The 26,344-nt window shown below is 39.7% G+C and overlaps 1 protein-coding gene across 1 annotated transcript; it reads left to right on the forward strand.

Annotated features, from left to right (window-relative positions):
• Nucleotides 1-307: 307 nt before the first annotated feature.
• Nucleotides 308-10,900, forward strand: LOC121189598 (rab11 family-interacting protein 2). The gene is made up of 6 exons (XM_041049901.1): nt 308-466; nt 1,180-1,773; nt 5,031-5,437; nt 6,542-6,896; nt 8,335-8,413; nt 10,652-10,900. The coding sequence occupies exons 2-6, from the start codon at nt 1,421-1,423 to the stop codon at nt 10,874-10,876; spliced, it is 1,419 nt and encodes a 472-aa protein (XP_040905835.1). The 5' UTR covers nt 308-466; nt 1,180-1,420; the 3' UTR covers nt 10,877-10,900.
• Nucleotides 10,901-26,344: the final 15,444 nt, after the last annotated feature.

Below are 26,344 nucleotides of genomic sequence, written 5' to 3' on the forward strand. Positions count from 1 at the left end.
CAAAACCGACAGTAGAATACGTCATTTGTCCTTTTTTCATGTTGAGTCTTTTCGTTTATATTTACGCATTTTTTTATGCAAACGTAAATATTTACGTAAGTATGAAAAAAAGCAGAAATTGGTGGTGAGATAATTATATCAGGGTGTTTAAGGTATATAGTTATTTAGGTTTTGTATCTACATTTCAATACCTTTGTCGACAGGCTCTAACGGGCGGGAGAGTCTGTGCGCGAGCTCGTGCGACCACCTTGTTTTTTTTAACCGACGTGAGGAGGAAGTGACGTTAGACTAGGAAGTAAAGGTCGCCGCTGGCCGACAGCAGTGAATAGCAATGGATAGCAACAGTAACAAGTAACATTAGCAAGTATTTGTCTCAGAAGCCGTCGCATGAATGTATTTGTGAAGCCAGTCTCTGATGAGGTGAAGCGCTGAATGTCCTTACAAAGTTACCGAAGATGACACGGAGGTAAGCAGCTGTGTGTGTGTGATTCTCTGTGTGCTTGCTAGCTAAGTAGCTAGCCGCATGTTGCTAACGTTAACCTGCAGTCTGGCTGAATGTAATAACAATAGCAGAGCTTCATCTAAACCTCCTAAGTAAGTCGCCTTAGTGCATGAATATCAGCCAGCTGAATAAAAACTGAGCTCTTTCTAACAAACATGGGGGAATATGCCCACTCAAAGAGAAATTACACTTTAATAGAATTCAGGTAGCTGTAGCAATTCTAAAATATACAGCCGAGATTTTTTTTTAAATTTGTGACTCAAAACCAGTTTTTCTTCAAGCTGAAAAGCAGAGGCTGACTGTAGACACGGGTCATCTAGAGATAAAACAATCATCCCATCACCCCATGGAGTCAGACACTAATTCTGTGACAGTGGACTCACACCAAAATGTGTCACAGGATGAGATCCTCTGTTTCTGTCTTAATACTCTGGCTTAGGGAGACAGAGTTTTTTATAGATACTGTGCAAAATTGTGTAACAAAATCTAATTTGTGTTTTAATCATCATATTTCCTACAAATACTTCAAAATCACATGTTGGTTCAAGTGACTGTCATCAGAACTGGCTGAAGTCATTAGCTGGCTTAAAATCAATGCTCCCTGTGCACCCACATGAGTCATGTCATGGTTCTGGGAAGATACTGATGCTCTTCTGTTTCTCTCCATGTTCTTACAGATGACTCACCAGTGGCTTGGACATCTGTGATTTGACAGAAGATGAGGCTTGCTCAGTTTGTCAGACTTGTCATTGCTTGTAATGATTGCTATTGTAGGCACAAACCACACTAACATGCACAGCAAACTATAGTGAATCATGACTCTTGCTTTTTGCACATCACACCCACTAAAAAAACTAACTACACAGATTATCATTTAGTTTGTTTTGAATGGCTCTCAGTTAATAACCAGTGCCGAAAATGTCACTAGGTGAGCAGTCTCAAAAGTGGTTTCCAACCCATGTCCAAGCCACTGTTCTTCAAGCAAACAGTTTACAGCCCAAGGGCAAAAATGGCACCAATGATGCCTACACCATCATTCAGCTGGGCAAGGAAAAGTACTCGACGTCAGTGGCAGAGAAAACACTCAATCCTGTCTGGAGAGAGGAGGCCTCCTTTGAATTACCTGGTCTGCTTCTGGAGGGCAACCCGGAAGTATATGAACTCTGCCTTATAGTGATGCATCGATCCTTGGTAGGGATGGACAAGTTCCTGGGTCAGAGGTCCATCAACCTCAATGAAATCTTTGATAACAAGGAGCGAAAGAAAACTGAGTAAGTATCATTTACTGTACACACCCCAAGGCACATAATTTCACAACAAACCACCAATTCAAAATAAGAAGATAAATGAATGTCTGCTGCAGAATTCTCACCATAAATCTTTTCACTGTTTCGTTTACACCAACCGTCTTTCTTTGGAAATATGCCAAAATATTACCAAAACAAGTATGCTGCCTTGATAATCGTATCAGGGCAGCATTAAATCAATCAGTGAAAAAGGAAAAAATAAATTTAACGCAACAAGTGTGCTACCATTAATCATCTCTTATCTGTACAGTCGTTGCAATGCAAGTAGTTTACAATATAACACCCACTAAATATCAAGTGAGTGAGCTGTCACATTAGTCTGTATAGTAATTGAAATCTGGGCACTGGGACTTGTGTGCTGTATTTGAATGCCACTAACTTGAGTTGTCTTGTTTGAATCATGAATCTTTTAATATAGTACACTTCATACTCATCAGTCTCATCTCGTGTACAGTTTTTGAGCTCTTTTGCATGTAAGACTTTTATAGCTTTCAAGTAAAGTTCAGCTCCAGCTCACAGTCACGTATCAATGTGCTGTTGGTAGAGGAACAGACTTTGGAGAGGAAGTGGAAAATATTTTCAGAACTATTCCAGTCATAAGTGGATTACAGCATGGGATATATTAGTTGTTACCCATTGTCGCATTCGCACACATGTCACATGTGTTATTTCCATATTAAGCTGCATATGTGGACCTAATGACAGTGTGTTGAGTCATACGCGTTATATTCTGTACTCTGTTTTCAATTAGGTTGATGACATAACACATGACTTAAATACCATTGCATTGTCCTTTATTCACTTTATGCAGTTGTTTTATAAATACATTTTATTAGATAGATCTGTTTTAATTTAAGGAGCAGAAATTAAACTGTTTGTAGTTGAGTAGGTGAACTGGTGTAACAGAAACACCAGATTTGTTTCTTTGTCAACTTTGAACTCTTCAACACACAGATGAGGTAGTACATTCACCACAGATTGGTTGAGCTTGATTTTTTTTCCATCTTGTTAACCCTCTATTGTTTGAGGCTTAGCAATGAATTTGCCTACATTGTTGAGAGATTTATTTTTATCTTAATCACTGACATGGTGAGCGCCAGTTGGTCTAATTGAAACTAGTGGAGCTGGCCTAACATGTCCTGTTAGTCACTCCTATGCATGCAGTGTTGTTTTCAAAGTTGTAAATGGACTGATTCTTATTTTGGCAGATTCAGAGTTCACTTGTTCTCCTCATGTTTTGCTTTTCTCTGGATGCACTTGACTATTTTCCTGAGTCCAGAAAGAATACAAAGTCAAATGAGGTGGAAACTCTTAAGTTGCCAACAGTAGTGGGTGTCTGTCTGACTGAGTCAGACCTTTCATAAACAGGTGACTTGTCCACACTGATTATCTGTCTTATGTCCAAGGCATGCTTGAAGAAGGTTTGTCCCCTTGTGAAATTACTGTACAAAAGGCTTGAGCAGATAGAGAATGATGACAATGAATAAATGTAAGCCAAACCAACATACTGTACCATCACCTCTTGAAGAGGCAGTATTCAACTTAACTAAACTTGGGCGTGTTGACCTATACAGGTCCAACACACACACGTTGCTTAAGCAAACAGAAACAGAGCAACCAAACTGGATCTGGTGCTAATTAGCTCACTGCACATTTCAGTATGGAAAGACGTTAGCACACTTCCTCTTTGCCCATCAGCTGGGAGAATCACAATATTTTATAATCAGTGTGGATGGGTTTTATTTGTTTTAGGTGCCTGAGCCGATGCACCTCAAGGCAGTGCACTTTTTCAGTGGTTCTGTAGTGGATATACCCGCGTTTCTTGTCGGTCTAATCCCACACTGCAGGCATACTTGACAATGATGCCGGGACCCTCGATGCTATATCCACACTCCACAGTGGGTCTGTGTTCACTGTGGCCCATCCGCAATGTTTTTGAACTGACATATTGGGGAGGAAAGCCCGTCTTGATATCTGAGTAGGCAGCCCATAATTATCGCACACCTGTGTTTGTTGATTGTGAGGAGTTTCCCAGCGGTCCGGGCCCGAGTGGGAGGATTGTGGTTCCAAGCACATGGAGGTTTATCTTGGCCTTGAGACACACGTGAGGTGCAGCCCCGGCCCCACGGCAGCGGCATGCTGTGGCTGCTGATCAGACTGAGCACAGCGCGCAGCCTGGGAATTAGACCCAGCAAGGCCTTTCATGACTGGGCTCCCGGGCCACGAGCTAGACGGTTTAGAATAGCGTTCAACAGCTGCGCTTTTTAAAAAGCCAATACCAACACTTTTTTTTGAGTGAACCGATAACTGATATTCCATGCTGGAATTCAAGGGATACTACAAATCTCTATTTAAATCCAGGAAGTAATAGTAATAATCATATTAGAACAAATATAACCATGCAAATATATTTTCAGTTCAAGGGTTCAAAGATTGAAAAAATTATTATATTGATTAAACTGCACCAAATGGAGGTGGGAGAGTGTGCAGACTAAAATTTAGAACACATCCACATTTCTCAGATTTACCTTGACTCATAGTTATTTCATCTTGATTCTGGTCTCCTATAGGAGATTATAACAAGCCCTATAACATAGAGAATATGTATCATTAGCATATATGAAGTGTTGAGTTGCCCTGCGACATGGCTTTGCATTTTCACAATTGCTTGTTGTTGCATTTCTGAACAAAGGCCAGATTTGAGCAAATGCCACTTCATTTTGCTCCGAGTGAAGACATAAATCCCATTACTTCCAGTTGAAAAAGCAGAGAGGTTAAACAAATAGAAGCTCAAAAGCAGCCTGAAATGGTCTATATTATTCAGCAGCAGGCTGTTTCTTACATCCAGTTTGCAAAGAATAATGTTTATCCTCTGAATGATAAATTGCATTCTCACTTGTGTCAGAAAAAGTTCAAATGATTTAAGCCCCTGCATTTGTGTGTAGCTTTTGGATTAGTCTGCTCAAATTAGCCTTTTCACTGGTGTCCACAAAGAAGTAGGTAGAGCACATTAGAAAGGATGCGGGCAATTTTTTTTTCCATTTGTCATATTGTTTGATAGTACAAGGACTTTTTCTGCATTCTGACTTTGTATACCCGTCTTCCTGAATTATGCTGAATTATGTCTCATCAACTCACAAGATTTTCATAAATCCTGTTCTTTTTCTATAAATTGTCTCGTCGAGTGTGCTCAGCCTAAGCTTCCTCCACTCTCATTTTAGCTGGTATTTCTTGGAGTCCAAGCCGGGAAAGAAGAGGAAAGAGCGAGGCCGCATCCAAGTCAGCATCCAGTTCATGAGGAACAACATGACAGCCAGCATGTTTGACCTGTCCATGAAGGAAAAGCCCCGCTCACCTTTCTCCAAACTTAAGGACAAAATGAAGGGTCGCAAACATGACAGCAGCTTTGGTGACACCTCTTCCGCCATTCTGCCCCGCTCTGCTGTATGCAACCTGGAGCCCAGCCATCAGTCCTTTACCCCAGAGCAACAACCCCAACCAGAAGCAAAGGTCAAGAGACCATTACTCGCAGGGGCCCATAAACTCTCTGCAGCCCACTCCATGTCAGATCTCATTGGCACTCACTTTAGGCCCAAACTGGACTCCATGAACTCCATAGAAGAGAGTGGTGAGGACCAGCACATTTCATTTTTCATATTTGTTCCACCAGTTTGTTTCACTGTAAGTTATGTGTGCCAGTTAGGTGTAACAGGTAAACTTTTATTGCTGTGTGGCACGTGTCTGTAGGGGGATTGACAGTCAGTTCACTGGTGGTTGCTATGTTCTCATGTTTTCATTTTCAAGGATGATCAAAAATTTCAGCTATGTTTGAAGAATAAAAGGCCTCATTTTCAAGCACAAATATGACAGAGCAGTGTTATAACAATAGTATTTTTCATCGTGGTATGAGGCCTGCTCATTTGTACTCAAGCAACCGAAAAAGCAGAAGGACTTGTAAGAGTGGGGTGGACTAAAATGTCTTTAAAAATCACTAAAAAAATCTTTATCTGGTGATGTCAGTGCTCTGGTCAGGTATTGATTAGCAATCCCATCAGACCCTCCAGATACAATACGGTCACTTTGAAACAGTAAAATTCATTGTTTTAGCAACCAGGCAACAATCTGAATTGTCTGATATTCATTACCAACAACCCAAATGTTGGTCTCTAAATGTGCAAATAATCACAAACGCCAATAAATAAGCATTACTCAGTTCACTGCCCGCTCTATCTTGATTGCCTCGTCTCCACTGCACGGTTCTCTGAGGCAGTTACAATATTACGATTTTGACTTTATCTTACAAGCTACTACGTGAACGTTCAGATTGTTATGCAGGAAAGGGGCAAGTGTTCAAAGTTCTGAAGGTAGGAGTCATGCAATTGCACATTTAGAGGGTATAAATAATATAACAAGCTGTTCCGAATTACTGCTCCCAATGAAATGTTTCTTTTGTGGTGTGGAATTAGTTGGAAGAGTCAGCGGGCCAGCTTGGAAAGTAACATGAGTAAACACTTAGGCACAAAACCAAGTGGGGATCTTTACATGTTCTTTTAACTCTGTAAAACTGTCAAAAGTGTTCATGAACATTAAATCAGTGATTGTTCTGGCCCTAAAAAAGCCTGATCAGATCACCCAAGGTCTGTCACAAATGATCCCATATTCTTCCCCTAGATATTTTTTTTTTATCACAACTCCATCATACATTGATGTAATGCTTTTGGTGCCTCTTCAGGGAGTACAGGTGGACCTCACAGGCGTTCCCAGAGCGAGGTGCCAGGCTATCAGGACGGTGAGGCACACAGTGACCCTTTCACTGATATCAGTGACACCCTGCCACAGAAGTATGCCACGCTCCCACGCAACCGCAACCCATTTGAGGGGGAGCACGGGCAGCTGTGGGACCGCACAGAGCGGAAGGAGAAAAAGGAGAAGGTCAGCCTATTGGAACGCGTGACAGGAAAGAAGGAAGGCCGCAAGACCAGCAACGGGGGGCGATCGGGCAGCTCTGGAGACCTGCGTTCCCCCAACCCATTTAGCGGAGACTCACAAGCAGACACTAACCCGTTCAGCTCAAACTACAAAGCCAGGTAGTTCCCCCTTTTTTTCTGGTTTCCTTATAAATAGCCCAGTGATCACTCATTTGATCCATAAATCACCACAGATACCAAATACATAAACACCATTTAAAAATATATATTTTAATAATATACCACTGTTACTCTTAGTAAATACAGAAATTTACAGCCTCCTTTTGAGATAATATATAATTTAGCAAATACAATCCTGACCCATCACTGGGTAAGAAAGTTGAATATACATTTGTCAACACAAATGAACAGATTATTCTGAACTTTTGCTCTTTCAATCTAATTTTTCAAAATGCAGCATACTCAAATCTCTTCAACCTCTCATCTAAATTTCCAGTTTTTCTCAAATACATCTGCTCTTTGAGAACAAATATCCAGAGACACTACAAAAATGACTTAAGGTGCAATTCCTCATTTATCCCTCCTGTTTTGAGTCCAGAGTACTTCCCCTGAACGAGCAACTTCTGTAAATGTCCCTCTGTGTGGTTAATGTAAATGTACAGTAAATGCTTGTGTATTTAAAGATGTTTTTCCTTTTTCTACATCTCACATCCATGCTGCCAGGTTTTGGTTTGATGGTGTATTGTATGCAGTATGTATGGGACTAAGGAACAGAACTATGCACCTAACATGTTCCACTGAAATATCACTGCCTTAAATATCCATGCCTTAAATTTAGCCACTATCCACATGGGTGTAGCAGCAGTTCTTATACATTTGTAGCATATCACTACTGTATGTTCCTCATACAGTTGTGATATGCTCCATAAATATCGCACAATCCCAAAACGTGAGCTTGCTACCCCATGGGACAGCCACTGTACTACAGGATATTGGTTACTGCATTCTCGTGAAGTTTCGAATACCTTGTTGATTAAAATCTACTATCTTGATACACCTCCCTCCTCTCTTTTTCTGTTGTCAAGTATTGTTGTTCAAGTATTTCCACAGAGCCGGTTACATCTATTTCCTGTGTTACATGAAGAGTTGGTGAGCACTGTGGCTAAGTTCTGGTTTATCAGAGTGGAAGGTGTCATTAGTGGCTCTTTAGAGAGCCTGGGCTTGATAACAGAGCCCTCTGAGCTATAGTAATGAGATCCTCTGCAGAGATAGACCACCCAATTAACCACTTATCTCTGTAGGCACTAGTCCATCATCTTTACTGCTGCCTTTGTCATGCAGTAGCTCAGTGGTCATTTATAATGTGGTGCACGGACATGAAAAGGTGGTTCAAAGTGTAATATTTATTGATGAACTTAATGCAGCAAAAAAAATGCCATAATACATATTTTCTTTCATCACTGTCAGTCACCATATTCTCTTAAATATCCAATTTGCATCAGAGCCTCTGTGTCAGTAGAATGTTGTTAATTATACACAAAATATATAATGCAGTGCCTTCATTTGAATGCTGACTTTCTATGTGATTGCTTTGCAGTGATAAGAAGTTGACAGGAAAGGAAGACATCACCTTTGGCCAGAAGAAGAAGAAGACAGACATCTATGGCAAGAAAAATGTAAGGGAGGCAGCACAATCGTCTCGTGATATTGTTGCACATTGTCAGTTTTATCTGACAATGACTGAGATGGAGGAAAAAAAAGAGGAGAAATGACCTGAACAGTTGCAACTGTGTCACTGCTTCCTGTTTGGTGTTGTGCAGATTTTTAATTGAGAACTTTTAAGTTTCATTTGACATAGCAGCTGGTGACACTGATCTCTGAGGCCTCTGAAAATTCAGATGTGCCATTCAACTAATTAGCAGCTGCACACATCGGTCATCATGTCTGATCCGATCATAATTTGAAGTGGTGTGAAATTTCAGTCTATAAGGTCAGTCATAATGGTGTGTTGCACTGATTCTGTAATTGGAGGGGTTTTTTTTTTTTGGTTGAGAGAAGGCAAAGAAACGTGATTTGTTTTTCTTTTTAATGATTATTACATAATTTGTACTTGACCTTTTAGCCTTTGTAGTTTGTATTTTCTTTAAATTCGTCTTGGATTTCCAATATAAAAAAAAAAGCTGAATTTTGCAGACTATTACACAGCAAAATTGGTATTTACAAGGGAGAAGTGGGAGCAGTAGCTTAAGTGATGCCTAAATGAGAAAGAGAATGCTGATAATGGCTTTCCTCACCTTTCTTTGTGGGTGTTGAGGGCTGTCGGTATCCACACGTTCCCCCTGTGCATGCCGCAGTGCCTTGCAGAAATGGCAGCTCCCATTTCCTCCGCTTCAAGGCCCTAATTAACCACATGCAGGGGGGAGGGAGGGCAGTGAGAGATTTCAAAGGACTGAGCTTTTAGATTCTCAAAGCTGAGCTCATTAGAAACTGTAATGACACAACTGGAGAATGCCAAGTGTGCGCCTTATCTTCTCCTCACTACTGATCGCAGAAAAATGGTCATCATTACTTTGCCAGTTCATGGTCATTTCCAGGCCTTTGTCACCAGCGACTAAAGCTCCTGATTATTCTGCTGTGTGTGTATATGTATGTGACAGAGAGAGAGAGAGCGTGTGTGCATGCACACATGCTTGTATGTGAGACCAACAGCCACTTCCATATGGCTGTCAGCTCTCTTTTTGCCTCTCAGATGGCTTAAGTGCACTATCTTTCAGTGTGATGCCTTTTTTTTGTGTTTGTGTGTGAGGAATAGGTTACTGAGCTCCGTTCTTGAAACCCTCCTTACATTGGACATTTAATCTCTGTGGCAAATATTTCATTTTGGTTTGTTTCGCCCCACAGTAGCCTCTGTGCTGTTAGAAGCGATAAGATACCTGGTAAGCAGTCCCGCTCCAGGTCTTTCTGCATTGTCTTTAGCCAGCAGTAGAAGCCTGAATGGTGCATGGGAGTGGAAGCTGATAAGTGTGGTATTTTAAACAGGGTGAAGGCTTTGCTGCTCTATCCGTTCGGGGGAGGATGCCCAGCACTGAAGCGATAAAGTGGTCCCTCATTAAAAACGATTACAGCTCCTCTCGTACCCGCGCAATATGATCTGCACATACCGTACCACACTGCTCTGTCCAAATAGATTGTCCTCAAAGAGCAATCTGGGCTTGGGTTGCATCCTTATTTTGGTATTTATTAGCCTGACCTTTAATTGCAGAAATATGCAGCCTGGCATTTCCCCCTCAAAACAAAGATTCCTTTTTTTTTTTTTGGGGGGGGGGGGGCTTTTTTGTGAAGTACTGGCAGCTTTGCAAGAGTTTTTGCCTCAACCCTCTCTAGTTAGAGAGGTTATACTTTTACATACTTAAAACTAAAGAAAAGGAGAAGAAATTTTTATTTCAGGATGTGAGCCGATTGCTGTAGTGCCAAAGTCAAGTCCCATTAGTGCAGATAAACTGCTCATGATTTGTTACAAACACTGTTAGACGGCATTAGATCATAACATCTGCCATAGACTTCAGTGACGCGCCAGTGCTAAATCCCTGGAGAACAGTCTCATCTTAACAACTTTCATTTAGCTTTTATTAGCAACGGAGAACAAGAGATAAACACATGACAGTTTGTCACATTAGGTTTACACTTCTAATTAGTTTATTTTCTCTGTCGCATTGTGAGCGAACTTAAAGGGTAGCTTTACTTCTGCCTCTGTTATCGGATTCTGACATGAACCTTCAACAGTTTGAGTCTGCTTTTCCAAAATATATCTATGCACAATATGGTGATTTTGGTGCTTGTAACCTTAAAATCTGCTGGGGTTAAATTGGGAATTTACTCGTGTTTTTGTTTGTTTCTTTATTTATTTTTTTCAGGAGGTGACACAGGAAAGCGTGGCCGCCTATAGCAACTTATCCTTTGAGGAAGTTGTGCAGGAACTCATCAAGCAGAAAGAGATAGTGAAAAAGAAAGACGCCCACATCAGGGAGCTGGAAGACTACATCGATAACCTGCTTGTACGTGTCATGGAGGAGACGCCGAGCATTCTCCGGACTCCCTACGAGCCAAAAAAGAAGGCGGGTAAACTTAGTAAAAAATAGTAAGAAGCAAAAAAAAAAAAAAAAGTAAAAGAAAAAAACGGGATGAAAAGTTACCAATAAAGGTTTAGCAGTAGCTCATGTATCAGTATCATATGGTAAAATGAGTGGGAACAAGTGGGATTGATCAAAGCCAAATTTATGTCTTTACTTTAGAACAATTTTATTCGATGGATGTAGCTTTTATAGGTTTTTTTTTTAATTTTTGGGTTACTTTAGTTCATGCAGGTTTTTCGCCCTCTTTGTTTCACATTCCTATAAATCCGTTTTAAAGAGTCTTTACTAATACTTGTTGCAGTCCATTTTTAGGTACTGAAACAGGATATATGAAAATTCATTAATTGATTCAAGTCCAATTAAATCCACATTTTTGACAAAAGGTTAGGTTTAGCTATATTGAATGCACTTGTGAACCCACAGAGGTCTGTTGCACATACAGCTGCCATCATCTGCCCAGAAGCTCTTAAGGTGCAAAAGCAGCCAAATTCATGTTTACCAGATGCGGTGGCACGGTTGTGTGCTGTTTGCTGAAAGATGGTCGAGTGGTTGATAAGATGAACCTGTAGGTGCTGCGTTTACACTCATGCACAAGTCTTAAACTTGCCACCTAAACTACGATACATATTTAACAGAGGCAGCATCAGCTTTGTTCTGAGCCTCTTCTATGCTGCAGATGTGGATGAACTCTGCTCTCCTACCCAATAGCCTGAGTGATTAATGGGTGTTCTTAGAAAGACTGGAAGAGAGTTACGGTAAGAAGCTGCTGGACAGTATCTGGGAGTCTGGTTTCTCTCTATAGCGTACTGAGTCATGCATTTATATATTTTCTTTTTCCAAAAAAAAAAAAACACACACACATTCCTTTAATCAGTTACTGACTTCTCATTCTGTATTTTATTTGTGACGACTATCATGTAACTTTCTCGGGCCGAGGGTCTCCTATTCGCTCGTTGGAGGGAATAATTTTACTAACTTTAAGTGCAATAATCATGACTTTAAGCATCTCGCGTTCTATTTTGCTGGTACTGTTCTTGTTTACATCTTAATCACATCTTTGAGTTGAACTTCTCTCTTACGGTTGATTTGAATCATTAGAGAAGCTTGGAGTTCTTTGTTACAGACTACATGGACTGACCGACCTTCATTTTCTTCCAAATAGAGATTTTGCTGAAGATTGTACTTATGGTACAGAGCTGCACACGTGGATGTTTGCTGAACAATCTTTATTTATAAATATGTCATAGTTCATTCATTTATCTGACATTATTTTGATGTTTTTATAAGGTACTTTATGGTAAAAACGCTACAGTATCCCAATTCCACATCCCTCACCACCTCTTCTACTGTAAAAACACTGTATAGTTGGTAAAGATCTAAAACAAACAAACAAAAAAAAACTTTGCTCACTTGATTAACTTAGTATTCATGTATTAAGGACTCACTCACACAGTTTTTATATGTAATTCATATTGGCATTAATATGCTTACCTTTAATGAAAATCTTCATCATGTACTGTGCCTCAGTATATTTCAGCTATCAGTTTTTTTTTATATTATCAAAACAGTCCAAATTCTAACATTCATGTAAGAGAATCAGTCAACAGGCATCATTCAGGTCACAAGGAACTGTTTGACAGCCTGTGTCAGAAGTTAACTGTCCTCATTTCACAGTTTTATGTCATCTCACACGTCGCCTCAAGTTATGATGCTAATGTCATAACAACATATGTTGTTTCCACGTCAAACACTGCTCCTGAATTCTGTTAATTTATCACTTTCTACCGAACAAATGCCACGGTGAGCTGTGGGGCAGCGGTCAGATCGCACTGCTGGTACTAAAATGGACTAAATGACTACTTTTTAGGTTTTAGTCTCAGAAAGAGGCCATTTCCTGGACCTGTGCTTGTGGTAGATGTTCAACAATAGCATAGTCACTTAGGTTTACATTTTTGAATTGTTTATTCCTATTTAAAGGAAAGCAGCTTCATGTACAGTATTAAATATGCTTCGTGTTATCACAGCAACTGTCCTTCACTCAAAGTTGCACACCATTTTTCATAATATATCTAAGCTTTGTATTAGATGATGATCCATCTTGTCTTGTTGCTGGTATCAATTCTGGTATTTATATCTGTTTTGTAGTTACTTTACAATCTCAAGTCTTCACAACATTTGACCTTTACACTGTATGATACCAAAATCACAGGTGAGACAAAGTGCTACACTGTTCATGAATGTTGCACCACTCAGAAACACATTTTGTCTTGTTCTAATTATTATTATTATTATTATTATTATTATTATTATTATTATTATTATTATTATTATTATTATTACTATTATTTTCGAATGGTGAAAGTAGTTATTTCATCTGAAGGTATGCCATCTCCTTTTGGACTTGAAGCCTAAATCAATTGTTACTGAATGTATTCTAGTTGGCTTTGAAATACATCATTTTGAAGTGTATAATGACAGTACACTAACAAGGCCATTGAACCTCGCTTGCCTTTAAAGTATTTGGTGTATCCAAAGAGATCATTTCATGGGTGATTTTTTTTTTAATGCCCCCCCCCCCCCCCCCCCCTCTTCTTTACGTTCAGTCCGACAAAACTCAGACAAGACGTTACTGTTGGTACATGAGGTTTTGATGTGACACAGATGTTGGGGAAACTCCTTTGTACTGGAAAAAGATGATCTGATCTGCAGATATTTTGCAAAGCCAAAAATGAGTCCGTTTGTAAAATCACTAGTATTATGATACTAATTAAGGAGATGAAATGTTCCGTTATGGAAAAACTTCTCCCTGAATGCCTTCCTACATGTGCTGAAGTGTAAACTCATGTTACAGGATTTATCAACTGCTTCAGCTAGTCTGTATTAGTGGTTAGCCAGTTGTTCATGGACCTTGCCAAGCTGTTCATACTTACAAGGTACACAGTGCATAGTCACTTTGTAATATCACTTCACCTCCCTTGACTTTTTTGCACATTTTGTTGTGCTAAAATATGCTTGAAAATATGCTTCCTGGGGATTTATTCAGTCTGAGGTTCAGTCAAAGTACGACCGAATTTAAATGAAATTTCAAAAGTGGGAATAAAAGTGTAGAACAGAAGGAAAGTGCTCACCACTCATCTTTCATCAGAGTTAAACTGACACTGGCAAACTGATTTAACTGCTTTTTAATAGTTTGTCTTTAAAAAGCTTTTTAATAGTTTGTCTTTTGTCACTACAGATAATTTCTCTTGCTAGCAAAGCAAAGAATGTACATCTGGCAGTGACATTTCAGTTTAGGTCATATTGTGCGTCATAGAGTAATACTCATACAGACTGTGGAGCATGTGATTTACACCTATGTCTAGAATGTGCCCTAAAGCCCCATTGCTTTGCTTGAATGATGAAATTACGGGATAAGGTCTGAGAACATTTGATGTTGAATACATTTGGACCCTGAGGTTATTTAGTTCAAATAAAAAATGAGGGGTGAGTGCTTCAAATTAATTAATTTTGCCTGTCATTTTTTTCTATTAGCTTGATTGCTACATTTGCTTTATGCTTTAATATAATTTGGTGCTTTGGTAGATGTCAGACTAAAACACAAATCTAAATGAAAACCATTTTCAAATCATTTTTTAGCACAACAGTGTAATGGGGTACATTGCAAAAATGCCTCTTTGCATAATATTTGTTATCCAATTAACACCAGTGTTTGAATATGCAAAGCACTCAAACTGCTGAGAGGCAAAATTTCCTATAAAATCTGGCCATGGCCTCTGTCATCATTTAAGTTTATATACAGTGCATTCAGAAAGTATTTTGACCCCTTCACTTATTTTTCACATTTTGCTGTGTTGTTGCAGCCTGTGCTAAAATGTTTTGAATTCATTTTATCCTTCTTAAGTGTAATGCAGATTTGTTAAAAATGAAAACCTGAAACATCACATTGATATTAGTATTTATAGAGTCTTTGCTATGACACTTGAAATTTAGCTCAGGTGCCTCCCATTTCTCTTGATCATCTCTGAGATGTTTCTACACCTTGATTGGATCTGTGAAAACAGTGAAGGGGTCTAAATACTCTCTGAATACACTGTTGACTGTGTTGCACATGCATTAAAGTAAGTGTTGCAGGTGAATGTTCTCCCCATTCCAAAAAAACAGCAGTGCAAACCTATGGTGATTTTTTTTTTTTTTTTTTTTTTTACCCCATGTTGACGAAGCATGCATTGAACCTTTTGATGAAGATGACATAAAGCTCGAGTCGGATCTCACAATCCTTCTCTGGCAGTCTTTTAAGTCTTCTACTGATAATATGATGCTGCTTGCCATAGGCCACATACAGCTGCCAGACACTAAGACTTAAGCCCCAGCTAAATCCCCTGACGGTGCTTGTAATGTGGCACACAGTTTTGAAGGAAATGATGACTGTGTTTATAAAAGATCTTGCCAGTTAGTAAAGCTTCATTGAGTTTCCAGAATTGTATGGAGGCTGGTGCACAGAGGCCAACACAATTCAACATAATATGAGCCGAGTTTAGTGCCCCAACATGGTGAGGACCTTTGATATGAACAGGTTGGTCTGCTTCTGAAGGTAGTCAGTGTGTACTGAGTCTCACAGCTCACTCAGGCACATGCCTTTTAATGTAACAAGATAATGGGTGGGATGGGATAGGATAGATAGGTGTGTTTGGATCATTGTTGTTTCTGCATGTCAATCACATGTTTTGATTACATAACACTTCATATAACTAACAAATTATATGGCATTTTGCTGAAAGCACTCATCACACAAGCTTGTGGTAACATATTTAACTCCGAAAAGCACCGTGCGTAAGTTGGTTAACGGATGTACTTTTATCGGAGAAGGTACATGAGCTTTTGTTTTGTTTCATATTTTCACTTAATAGCCAATATGCAAGACTTTCATACCTGGATGTTTGGGGACAAGAATGTATGGCTTTTATATTACTGTAGTCCTGGAAACACATTAGGGTCTAGACGATGTATGTGTTATTACAACAGTATAATGCTGTTAATGATGATTGTTTGTAAAGTGCCAACAAACGCAGTAATTCATAAGAATTTGGTGACGCTCTTCTTAATCCTCATTCTTTTTCAGTGTGCTACAGTTTGAAACTTTACCGGATAGATATTGTTCTCACTTTCATTATAATCCAGTTCCAAAATGTTTAACTGGATGTAGTGTTAAAGGTGTGTATTGCCCTTTTCAATACACTCACTGTAGATAAAAACTGCTGTTGTTGTTGTTCCCCCCTGTTTGTTTTTTTTTTTGTTGTTGTTGAAGCAGAAAGACCAAAAGCCTGTAAAACATTTTTAAATGACATTAGAATTTTGCAACCACATGTTCTTACATTTTGCAGCAGATCTGGTTAGTCAAACACTGCGGTGTTAATCTGATGCAAATCTTCTGCAAAGTGGATTCCTATTCAGCTGTTCCTTTCGTTTAACACCTGTCCTGTCATCCTTAAGGATAAATTAAAAGCCACTCTCAATTTACTCTGATCTCAATGGCAGTTAAACCATGATTGGTGTTTTTAGTTGTGCTGATTTGTGTCAAGCTTTTGTTTTCTCCCTTCTCGGAGCAGCTCTTCCTTTTGTTCTGGAGAAATTCCCATGCCTTCCTGGCAAAAGAGAGAAGTGGCATCGTTTGACAACTGAGTAGCAAGATTGCTTGTTAAAACTCCACTCTAATTTGCCTATGTGTGCAACAAGACTGTGTGAAATCTTTTGGGACAAGAAACACTTGTGTTGTTTACCAGCTGATGCTTTTGTGGATTGGTTTGCTTCCCTGTCATCCCGCCACATAGCAGGTTAAAACATGACCTCTCCCCTGTCATCTCAATCTAGTAGTCCCTGAAGAGGTGCACCTCAACAGTGCAGCAGCTGCCACTGCACACCACAGCACCCCGTTAGATCTCCTGATGGAAGGTGCATAGCGGTGGTAACCACGGATACTGGGAAAATACAAAAAAAAAAAATTACTTACAGCCTAATTCTTTTAATGAAACAATCTACACAGCTACAGGTGAATGAAACAGGGACAAAACCACCTGTGCTGAATTGGATAATTAGGTTAAATTTTCCTTACATGGTGCTAAATTTAAGTATCATTCACATTTAGATTCACACATAAAGTGCTCATGAAGTTAATTTCAAGATCTTTTTGTGTGGTGACAGAATTGACAGCATGCATCATGATTAATTTTTTATCTTCCCGTGTTAACTTATAGTCTGTCTTGGGACATGCTGAACAGCAATAAGTGTGTAATTGGGCTTTATGTAGGTGTCACCTGTTGTATTCATAAGCTAATTGGCATACTCATTGTCATCCTTACACGTTCTTCAACAGATTGAATTTCACAGGTCCCAGCTTTTGTACGGCAGTGGCACGTGCCATCCGAGTGCCTCCTAGATTAAAGACCATTAGTTCTTTGTGCATTATATCATATTGCTGTAATTTGAGGAAATTTCCAGCAAACGTGTTATGTAAGATTCTGTGGGTGCAGAAGAGCCTTGGCGTGCTAGAAAGGGCCACCCACAGGTCACCTGCACGGCCCTTTAAATATGGATGGGCGTCATAGCAGGGATCAGTGTCACCCCGCACGCGTCTGTGAATGGAAGTGCCTCAGGCAATCATGGAGAAACTTATATGAGGAGAAGTTCAGCAGATGGATGAGGTGTTTTTAAGGGAAAAACCAGACCTATTTGGGCAGCTGGGCTGAACTTGTTGGATGATCGGGGGCCAGATGTCAAGGTTAACCCCTCAAATTCCCCAGAGTATCAGACCCCACCCACTCATCCAGCACAGGACTCTTTGTTGGATAGTTGACTAATCTGAATAGGTGCTTGAGATAAATCAGGTGTCAAACGTGCTGCAGATCCCAGCGTCGTGCATTGTATTGAAGGTATTGTCTTCCGCTGATAGCCGCCACGCGTCTGGTATCAGGTGAACAATGCCAGATGACAACCAGAGGAAAGAGCGAATCTGTCAACACTGAATAGCAAACAAGGGTGAAGGATATAAACTAGAACTCATGCAACTACACAGTGGATGTACAATAAATTAATAAACACTGAGTCTGTACTGCACGTAAAAAACAACACCAAAGGAAAGGTGTACTTAAATCCTTGTTCTTTACATATTTTATTGGACAGAGGTCATAGGAGAACTTTACGTTAAAAAGATGGCAACCTTAACAGTGGACACTCAGTAGATAATCGATGATTATAGATAATTTATATAGAATTTTAGCTGCTTATACACAGGTAACACTAAGAAGTGACCACCTTGTTAGACCCCTTTTCAGACTTGGATACTCTGTGCTCTTTACAGGCCTGGCTCTTTTTGGAAACAGGTCAGGGTTTTCCATACTGTTATATGAGTTAAGTGCAGTACCGACGCATTACATTACATTACATTTTGGTGGTCAGCGATCACTGTGACCACGAAAAAAACACGTTTTTGGCCGTAACTCCAGAACTGAGTTGAACTAAGTAATAATATAAATATTGTGATGATTATGGTCCAAAATGATGCAAGAATGCTTAGTTTTTAGTCAAATAACATCAAATTGTCTTTGGAGTTTGTAGTGTTTCCACAGAGATCCTTCAGTGACTGTTCTCACTGTCACTTCCTGAGCAACACGTGCCTGGGACTTATCACCTAAAAACTAGGAAACATGAGCTGTCAGCAGACTATAGGTTTGCATTTAGTCATTTTTAGCCTGTAATTGGCTCCACAAAGAGCTTGCAGAGGGATCACTGTAGTGTGAAAGCAGTGAGAAACTCTAACTGATGATCTCATTTTGGTAGTATCAAGAGTGAAGAATTACATATAATCATGATCAAGGAGACAATTGCCATTACACAGTAAAAGCCATGTTATAGTCAGGCATTGTGCTAATGGTTCTAGACTGAACTGTATGCACCCTTTGTATTATCTTTTTTTTCCTGTGTGGACGGAGGTTAAAGTTCTCCTAATCTAAAAGAAAAAAAAAATCTCAGACAGTCTTATTATTGCTGTGGGTTATTATGCTAAGTTCACTTTTTAACTCTGATTTGTGATCATCACAGCAGACTAACCAAGCAGCAGGCAAGCCGCTCCCTGCTCACATCAGGCACAGTTGTAGTTTGCCGTGGATAGATCACATTAGAACTTTACTGCAATAGCTCAGTAAAGCCATGCTAAAACTAGAGTAATACAATCAATCAATCAGTCATCTCCTGACTTCATAGCACAGGAGAGCTCTGCTGGAATTCTGCTAAGCTGCAGATGTACCAGCCAAATTATTCCAGAGGGGAATTACCAGGCCATAAATCCAGACGTCAGGGGGATGGCTGTAGCCTATTTCACGGTAAAAAATCCATGCAACTTGTTTCCATTACCTCCATAAAGAATGTCTCGCTGTGCAGTGCTCAAACTTATCGCTGCCGACAGATCTGAACATGTTTGCATCCAAACACGGCCTCAGATCACGGCGACTTTAAACAAAACATCATGGGAGTCTGCTGTAGTCATTCACCATGTCCTGACAGGTCCTTTAAAATGAATGATCTGTGACATGACAAACTGTGAGAGCAACTTATAATCATCTTCTGCTCATTCATAATCTTCTGTAAATCTGAGGCATGCTGTGGCCTGCAGATTTTACCTTTCCACAGATATAAGCTCAGTTATCATTAAGTGATGTAACAGACTCATTCAAACTATATTTTCATAATAAAGAATTGCTAACATTTAAAAATCCATCTTCATTACATGTTTGTTATCGGATCTAATGGCTTTTGCGAAACACAGGATCCTTTCACCTATTTTATTTGTGCAATTCTCATGTAAGTAGCAGGCAAACAACAGACATACAGTCTAGTCAACACGACACAGTAACCACTGGCATCAGATGGTTGGCAAGGACCGGGTTTCATTATTGCTAATTAAGATGTATAAATATGCTGTCTGGCACTTGACTTGTCGTTTGCAATGGGCCATTTTTTTTCCATCAAACTCAAAAAGTGCCAAGGTAGACAAGGTGAGGGCACGAGTGCTGGTAGTGATGCTGCAGTGTGTACTCTGTGGGCACACTTCAGCTCAGCTGGCACACATCTGACTGATGCCTTTGGGTGCCAGCAGCTAAACAAGCCCAGGTTTGAGGGGAGAATGGTGTACATTTGGGCTGAGCTCAGCAAAGTCTGCCAATGTCTTTGAGTGTCTGGCTTCACGGTGTTTCATACAGAGCTCCTTGTTGAGCTGTGCTCTCTGGTCATCTCACAGATGATGGCAATGGACAGTTTACAGTGGGAGACACGGCCAGGAGGATGTGACATCACTGCACACTGTACTAATAGAGAGTATTAACCTGTTACTGATGGGAATCAGGATTCACTCTGCTTGTTTGTTTTTGGGCCTAGTTAAACATTGCAAAGAATTAACATTGATTTTGCTCGCCACCCACCACTTTCAGTTTAGCTGGATGTCATCTCATTGCAAACAAATAACTTGGAAGAAACTGTTCTTTTCGATTTAGATTTTTAGTTTGTTGTTTTGTGTGTGAGTCTAAATGTTCGTATCCATTGCGTGAATATGATCGAAACCAAGGAAAGCAGAAACAGAAAACTCCGACACTCCTGTCCTCGAGCGCGTTACTTTTATACCCCCAAAATATTAGTTTTTAATCATCATCATTAATTTTTTATGTTGTTACCTTTTATGACCAATGTTAGGGAGGTTTGCAGAACATTTTTTAAACAAGATACCCTGGTTAAGATGCTGCATGTAGGGGGAGTTATAGACAGAGGTTGTTTTGTGACTCTTTCCGTACCCTAGATTGGTCAGGGATTGAAGCCAGTGGTCAAGGCCCACTTTTTAAAACATTTTTCCTGCTTACCTCATGTGGGAAATGCTGTCAGATGTTATTGGAGAATCTTCTAAAAATGTCCCATGAAAATAATATCTGTGGTAGCTATTTGGGAAGTATTGGGAGTTTGGTTACCGTTCAAGCCATTTGCTGACCACTTGTAGTTTGTGGGGAGAGGAATTGCCTCAGATTTGCTGTGCTTGTAGTGATGGGAATCTTCCAGTTTTCTGAACAGGCACATTGGGCGTAAATCATTCCAGGAGCCACCAGTGCAGACCAGTGGACCTGAGAGGGGATTGAATGTGTGTGTTCTTTATTTTCATTATTATAGACAGTGTTGGGAGAAACAGTGTAAGGCTCTGTATACTGCGTCTGCCATGGAGGTTATAGCTTTGATTCTTTTGTCTGTTTGTTGTTGTTGTTCACTGCAGGTGTGTGAGTAATTTAGGAGTACTTCTTGAGCATTAACCAAACAATGTTCAACTTTTCCTCATCTTGCAGATACCAGATGCACAATGCAAATAAAATGTGTTCTCACAGTTTGTATGCTTAGATTGTCCTCTATGCATTAGAGCTAATGTCATTTCTAAAATCATCTTCAGTTTGCTACCTTCATCAGGCAAAAATGAAAGAGTGAAAAGAGTTTTGCTCTGGGCCAGTTGCATCATTCGTGATTTTTACTTTTATTTAGCTTTTAATTCTCCAAACACAAAATTCTGCATTTCTGCCCAGTAATTGAGATTTTGGCTTGCATGTGGCTCGCATGTGCGTGAATCCTCTAATACAACTTGTGTGACAAGCACATTACCGTAAATGAGGGTCACAGAACAAAGCCTGTTATTCCTCTGCGGTGACTAATTAAGAAAAAGAACAATTAGCCAATTGACCAATTAATAACAATCCTCTAATCTACAAAAAGTGATCGGCAGGAAAGATCTATTGGCGTTTCTTCGCTGTGAAAAGAGAAGCTCCATGGGCGTTCTGCACCAGACGAGATTTAAAAGGTCTTTAATCTAATTAATCTGAGATAAATAATGGTTTATGCTATTACAAAATTGCTCATAGAGAGGATTACAATACCATAAAATACAAAGTAATAAGTTTTAATGAAAGAAATTGAAATATTTTTCTTTTGCCTTATTCCCTCTTTTTCTTTTTCTCTTTTTTATGATCTACTGTCCAATCAGCACAATTCTGTATTATAACCATTTAGTATATGAACATACACCCAGCAATTTTATTTCCATTAACATTTATTCTCCATTAGTATTCACATATTCAGATAAGTTGAGTTAATGACAAGGTGATACTATCCTTAAAAGATAAAACGTAAATGTAAGTACATGTCGGAAAATGTCTCTGTAATCTACAGCCTGGTTTACCGTTACTCCAAAAATCCTTTTCTATGCAAATTTTTCTGAATAAAATTCTTCAGACTGTATATGCATGTGCTTGTCATCAGCCTACAAAGCTTTACTAAAAAAAAAAAAAAAAAAAAAAAATTAAGTCCTGTATAAACCTTATTGTGTATATGTTATAGAAAACCAACATGTCAGAGTTCATAATCCTCACTGCATGCCTTCGACCGTACTGGTCCCAGTTTATTTTTCAAATATAAATTCACTGTAAACAATAGTGAAACAGTTCTCTGAACAGCTCAGAGTGTGTGACCGACTCTGTGCTCTCAGCCATATGGACTATCATCATTAGGACTTAGCATGTTCTTTTTCCAGCCTCCAGTATTATGGAATGTCTCCACTGTTTTCAGAGTGTCATGTAGCTGCATGAAGACCTATCAAGCCTTGGCTGCTGAGAAGCTTGCTGGTCTCCACGGAGTTCTTTGTAGGGGTGGGGTGTGGGGGGGCTAAAATGCTTGCAATTTGCAAGTGAGATGAGATGTCAAGCTTTTGGAGACACACAGGTGGCTCAGTTTGTCTTCCCTGTGACACAGCTGAAGCAGAGAGTATTGGCAAAGTGTTGGTAAAGCTCTACAAGTCTCTGTGAGTTCGGGGAGTGCTGCAATTAATTATGTCGCCCAAGTTTTGACACACATAGCATTATGTTGTCACTCCCTCAGAGAGATGACGTTGATGTCTTTATCCCTTGAACATAATTGCCGGCTGTCTCTTACTCTCCACACCAACACCAAGAAAGAAAGATGGCCAGACACACTTGATAAAACTTAGATCAAGCGTCCACAAAACCGTAGTGTAAAACACAAAGGGCCCGATTCTTCCAGTTAAGAGTTGTAAAGTCTGTGGAAAGACAAACAAATTAGACACTAAATTAATAATCCATGACATTTTTATATAAATAAGTGTCTGCTTTGTAGATTTCTGACAGAACTACTGTGACAAAATCATGAATCAGCCGCAAACAACAGTATGGACTGAGCCTTTTCGGGGGAAAGCTTCAGTCTCGAGGACGTGATGTGTTTTTACATTGGATTAAAGTAGCAACAGCAGTTCTTTTAGAGTAAACAGAAACTACTTTGATATTTGATTAATTGTCATTAAAAGTCATTTTTAAAGCAGAAATATTCTCTGGTTACAGCTGCTCAGATGTAAGGTGGGTTTTAGGTGTTGTTCAGACAAAAAATTATTATAATATTATTATAAAAAACATTTTTCTCAATTTTCCCACATTTCAGGAAATAAATTGTTTCTGGATATTATGGACTGATGAATGGTTAATGAAAAGAATTGTTAGTTGCACCTTAGTTAGCAAATTTCTGCCTTTGTTCGGACTGTATTCGACATGACTAGTCTGAGGACAGGGAGACGGGTGTTTTAAGGAGACAGCAGTCGTCGAGAAGTTGTTAGGCTAGGTGGTGGTTCGTCTGGGGGTACGAGTTTGGAACATGCAGTCCCCTCTCCTCGAGCGGTGAACCAGAACCAAGTGGAGTGAGGCTTGCGGGCCACAAGAGCGCCATTGTTCTTCACATTAATCAAACTGAGGAAGGGCAGGTAGCATTTCCCTAGCCCACCCCACATGCACACCCTGCCAACCTCCATGAATGGACTGCTTTTTTAGCTGGCAGTGATTGGCCATCGGAGCTCCGAGAGGATGTGTGTCTGTTTAATTAGTGTGATGAGCTCAGCGGAGTTTATGTGCAGTGTCGGACACCAGGTATTAACCCCTCGAGTTTGACCCTGCGAGGGGGGTGGCCGACCTCAATCTTGACATCTCTTTCTTTCCACTGTTCTCGCTTTCCTTCTTTTCATTAGAAAAAGACAGATTAGACAGGGGAAAGAAGAGTGGAAGAGGGGGAGACTGGTCTCAACCTCAGGCTTCGTTTCTCAACCAGCCCCTCTTTGCTGGCTTGCCCTCAGATGAAGAGAATAATTACTGCTATGATACTTCTAATGATGCTGTCATTAGGTTGCTGAGTTGTGGTCTGCTGCAGTGCTTCTAGCCTCCCAGAATTATAGAAGCTTTTCACTCCAATGCCATCACACATAGAGAGTCAGATATAAAGTGTGTTTGGCTGATTTCTTTGATGGGTTGAAGTGCAACAGAAGCTGTTGCCAGTGTGACTTAAATCATCTCAGAGTAATTAAAACAAACCCCCAAGACAAAGGAATTATCTAGATAGTGAAAGACACATTCAGGACCATAATTAGAGCTGTGGTCTCCCTCACTCTGTACCATAAACAGTCATATAAATGACACATAGATCATTCACTGGCAGCTGCCTTACATACGCTACGGATGAGAGAGAGTGTTACGTATTAACATCACCCAGGGGCACTGTTTTCTAATTCATTTAACCACAACAGTGGTTTTCTAACAGCTTCAGCTGGCAATTAAAAACCATGAAAAGATACGAAAACATTCTTACCATGCCAGACGCACTTTCCACAAAGGTATAACAACCACTGCAGGCGCAATCAAAGCTTAGGATATCATCCTTTATCGGATTATGCACTTTATTAGTTCAGAGGAACAAACACTAGCACTTGGGGAGCATCTACTTCAGGATTATAGTGCCTCTTTTGCTCACAGATGGTTACTGTATGCAAGAACAATGAATTAGTCAAAGTAAAAGTTTTCTGTCTTTCTAATATTCTGGCTATTGGTCCAGAGACAGTGACAAGGTCCACACAGGAGCACACATCCAAAAGTTACAGGGCACTTGGAGGGCACTTTCACTGATGAGTTATGGTAATGATTTAGGAAACTATTTTGGATTAATTCCATAAATGGCTAATTTGTTAAACCATCTGGCAATCATTTAAAAGCTTTTAGCTCATGTGGCCCAGTCCAGCCATGGATTTTTATGGGATTACAGCATAAGGACATCCTATAAGCACATTATGCAAGCAAGTGCACTACATACCACAGTGAAAGGTAAGGGAAGAAGCTTCTTCTTTTCTTTTTTTTTTTTTTTTTTGTAAGAGAATTCTGAGTGAAATTAAGTTTAAATAATTAAATGTTTTTTGTTGTTGAACCTAGATTTTTCACCTTTTTCAAAAAGAACAACAAGCAAAAAGCAAATCCCAGTTTTCTTTCAAAGAGTGATTCAAGCTTGGGGTTGTGTTTATTAATATCACTCTTGCTACTAAGGGAGTGAGGAACAAAGAACTGGAGTCACAGCATGTCAGCTCTCTAAAAGGCAGTGTTTGCTGCACCCCCTCTGAAAACACTTTATTAATTGGATTTAGATATTTGCAAAATGATCTATTTAATGGGATTACCACTCGTATAATGATCTTATTTATGAGGGAAGCAATCCAAGCTTTGGGGCGGGCTGATAATGCATTTCCAGCTCTTTGGCAGTTAATGTTGTGTTACAAGGGAAGATAAAGTTGAAGTCCCATTGTAAATGAATAGGTAAGTTAGCCCAGTGAAATGGAGCTGGTATGGTGGCAGGTCAGACGGGCTTGAGTGGCCGCACTCGCATTCCAGAGGCCTGTCTGGACTGTAGGCTCAGACCTGCTGAACTCCTTACAAGTTCAAGGCAGACGTAGAGAGGGAAGGCGGAGGGAATGCAGAGAGATAGAGTCCACCCCCCCCCACCTCAGCAGCATAATGGCCCTTTCTTACATCTTTATCCACCTCAATATCTCGCTGAAGCTTTTACAGACCCTGTTTCCACTTAAATGCCTAGAGGTAATGTTGTACCTTCCTCCTCTCCTCTCCAGGAAAATTGATTTAATCTGGTCAACAACAGTATTGATATCAGAAAAGTAAAAGAAAGAGGGTAGAAATTATGTATGTACACATATGCTGGGCAAAATAACACAAAGAGAATATTTGCAGTTGTTTATTGTGGCTCCTTAAATGGATGTTTCGTGTTTGCCAAGACATTTAAGCTGTTGGATGTTTTTCCTCATGGAGGTTTTAGCTCCGTTTTGTATCTTTTCATGTAGTGTTGAGCCACTAATGCAAAAAAAAAAAAAAAAAGTGTATATGTAAATGCACTTCTTTTCTGCAGAGCACACAGACTTTAAAACATTACCATTTCAATATAACATTTGATTTATATGTTTAAAAAAATAGGTTATAATCTCTTACTTTAAAAGGATGTATTCTCAAATGAGATTATGCTAATAGACTGTAATTTGCATAAAACGGGTGGAAATATTAAACCAGATTAAAA

The sequence above is a fragment of the Toxotes jaculatrix genome, chromosome 11 (genome assembly GCF_017976425.1).
Source record: "Toxotes jaculatrix isolate fToxJac2 chromosome 11, fToxJac2.pri, whole genome shotgun sequence".
Classification (NCBI taxonomy): Eukaryota; Metazoa; Chordata; class Actinopteri; family Toxotidae; genus Toxotes; species Toxotes jaculatrix.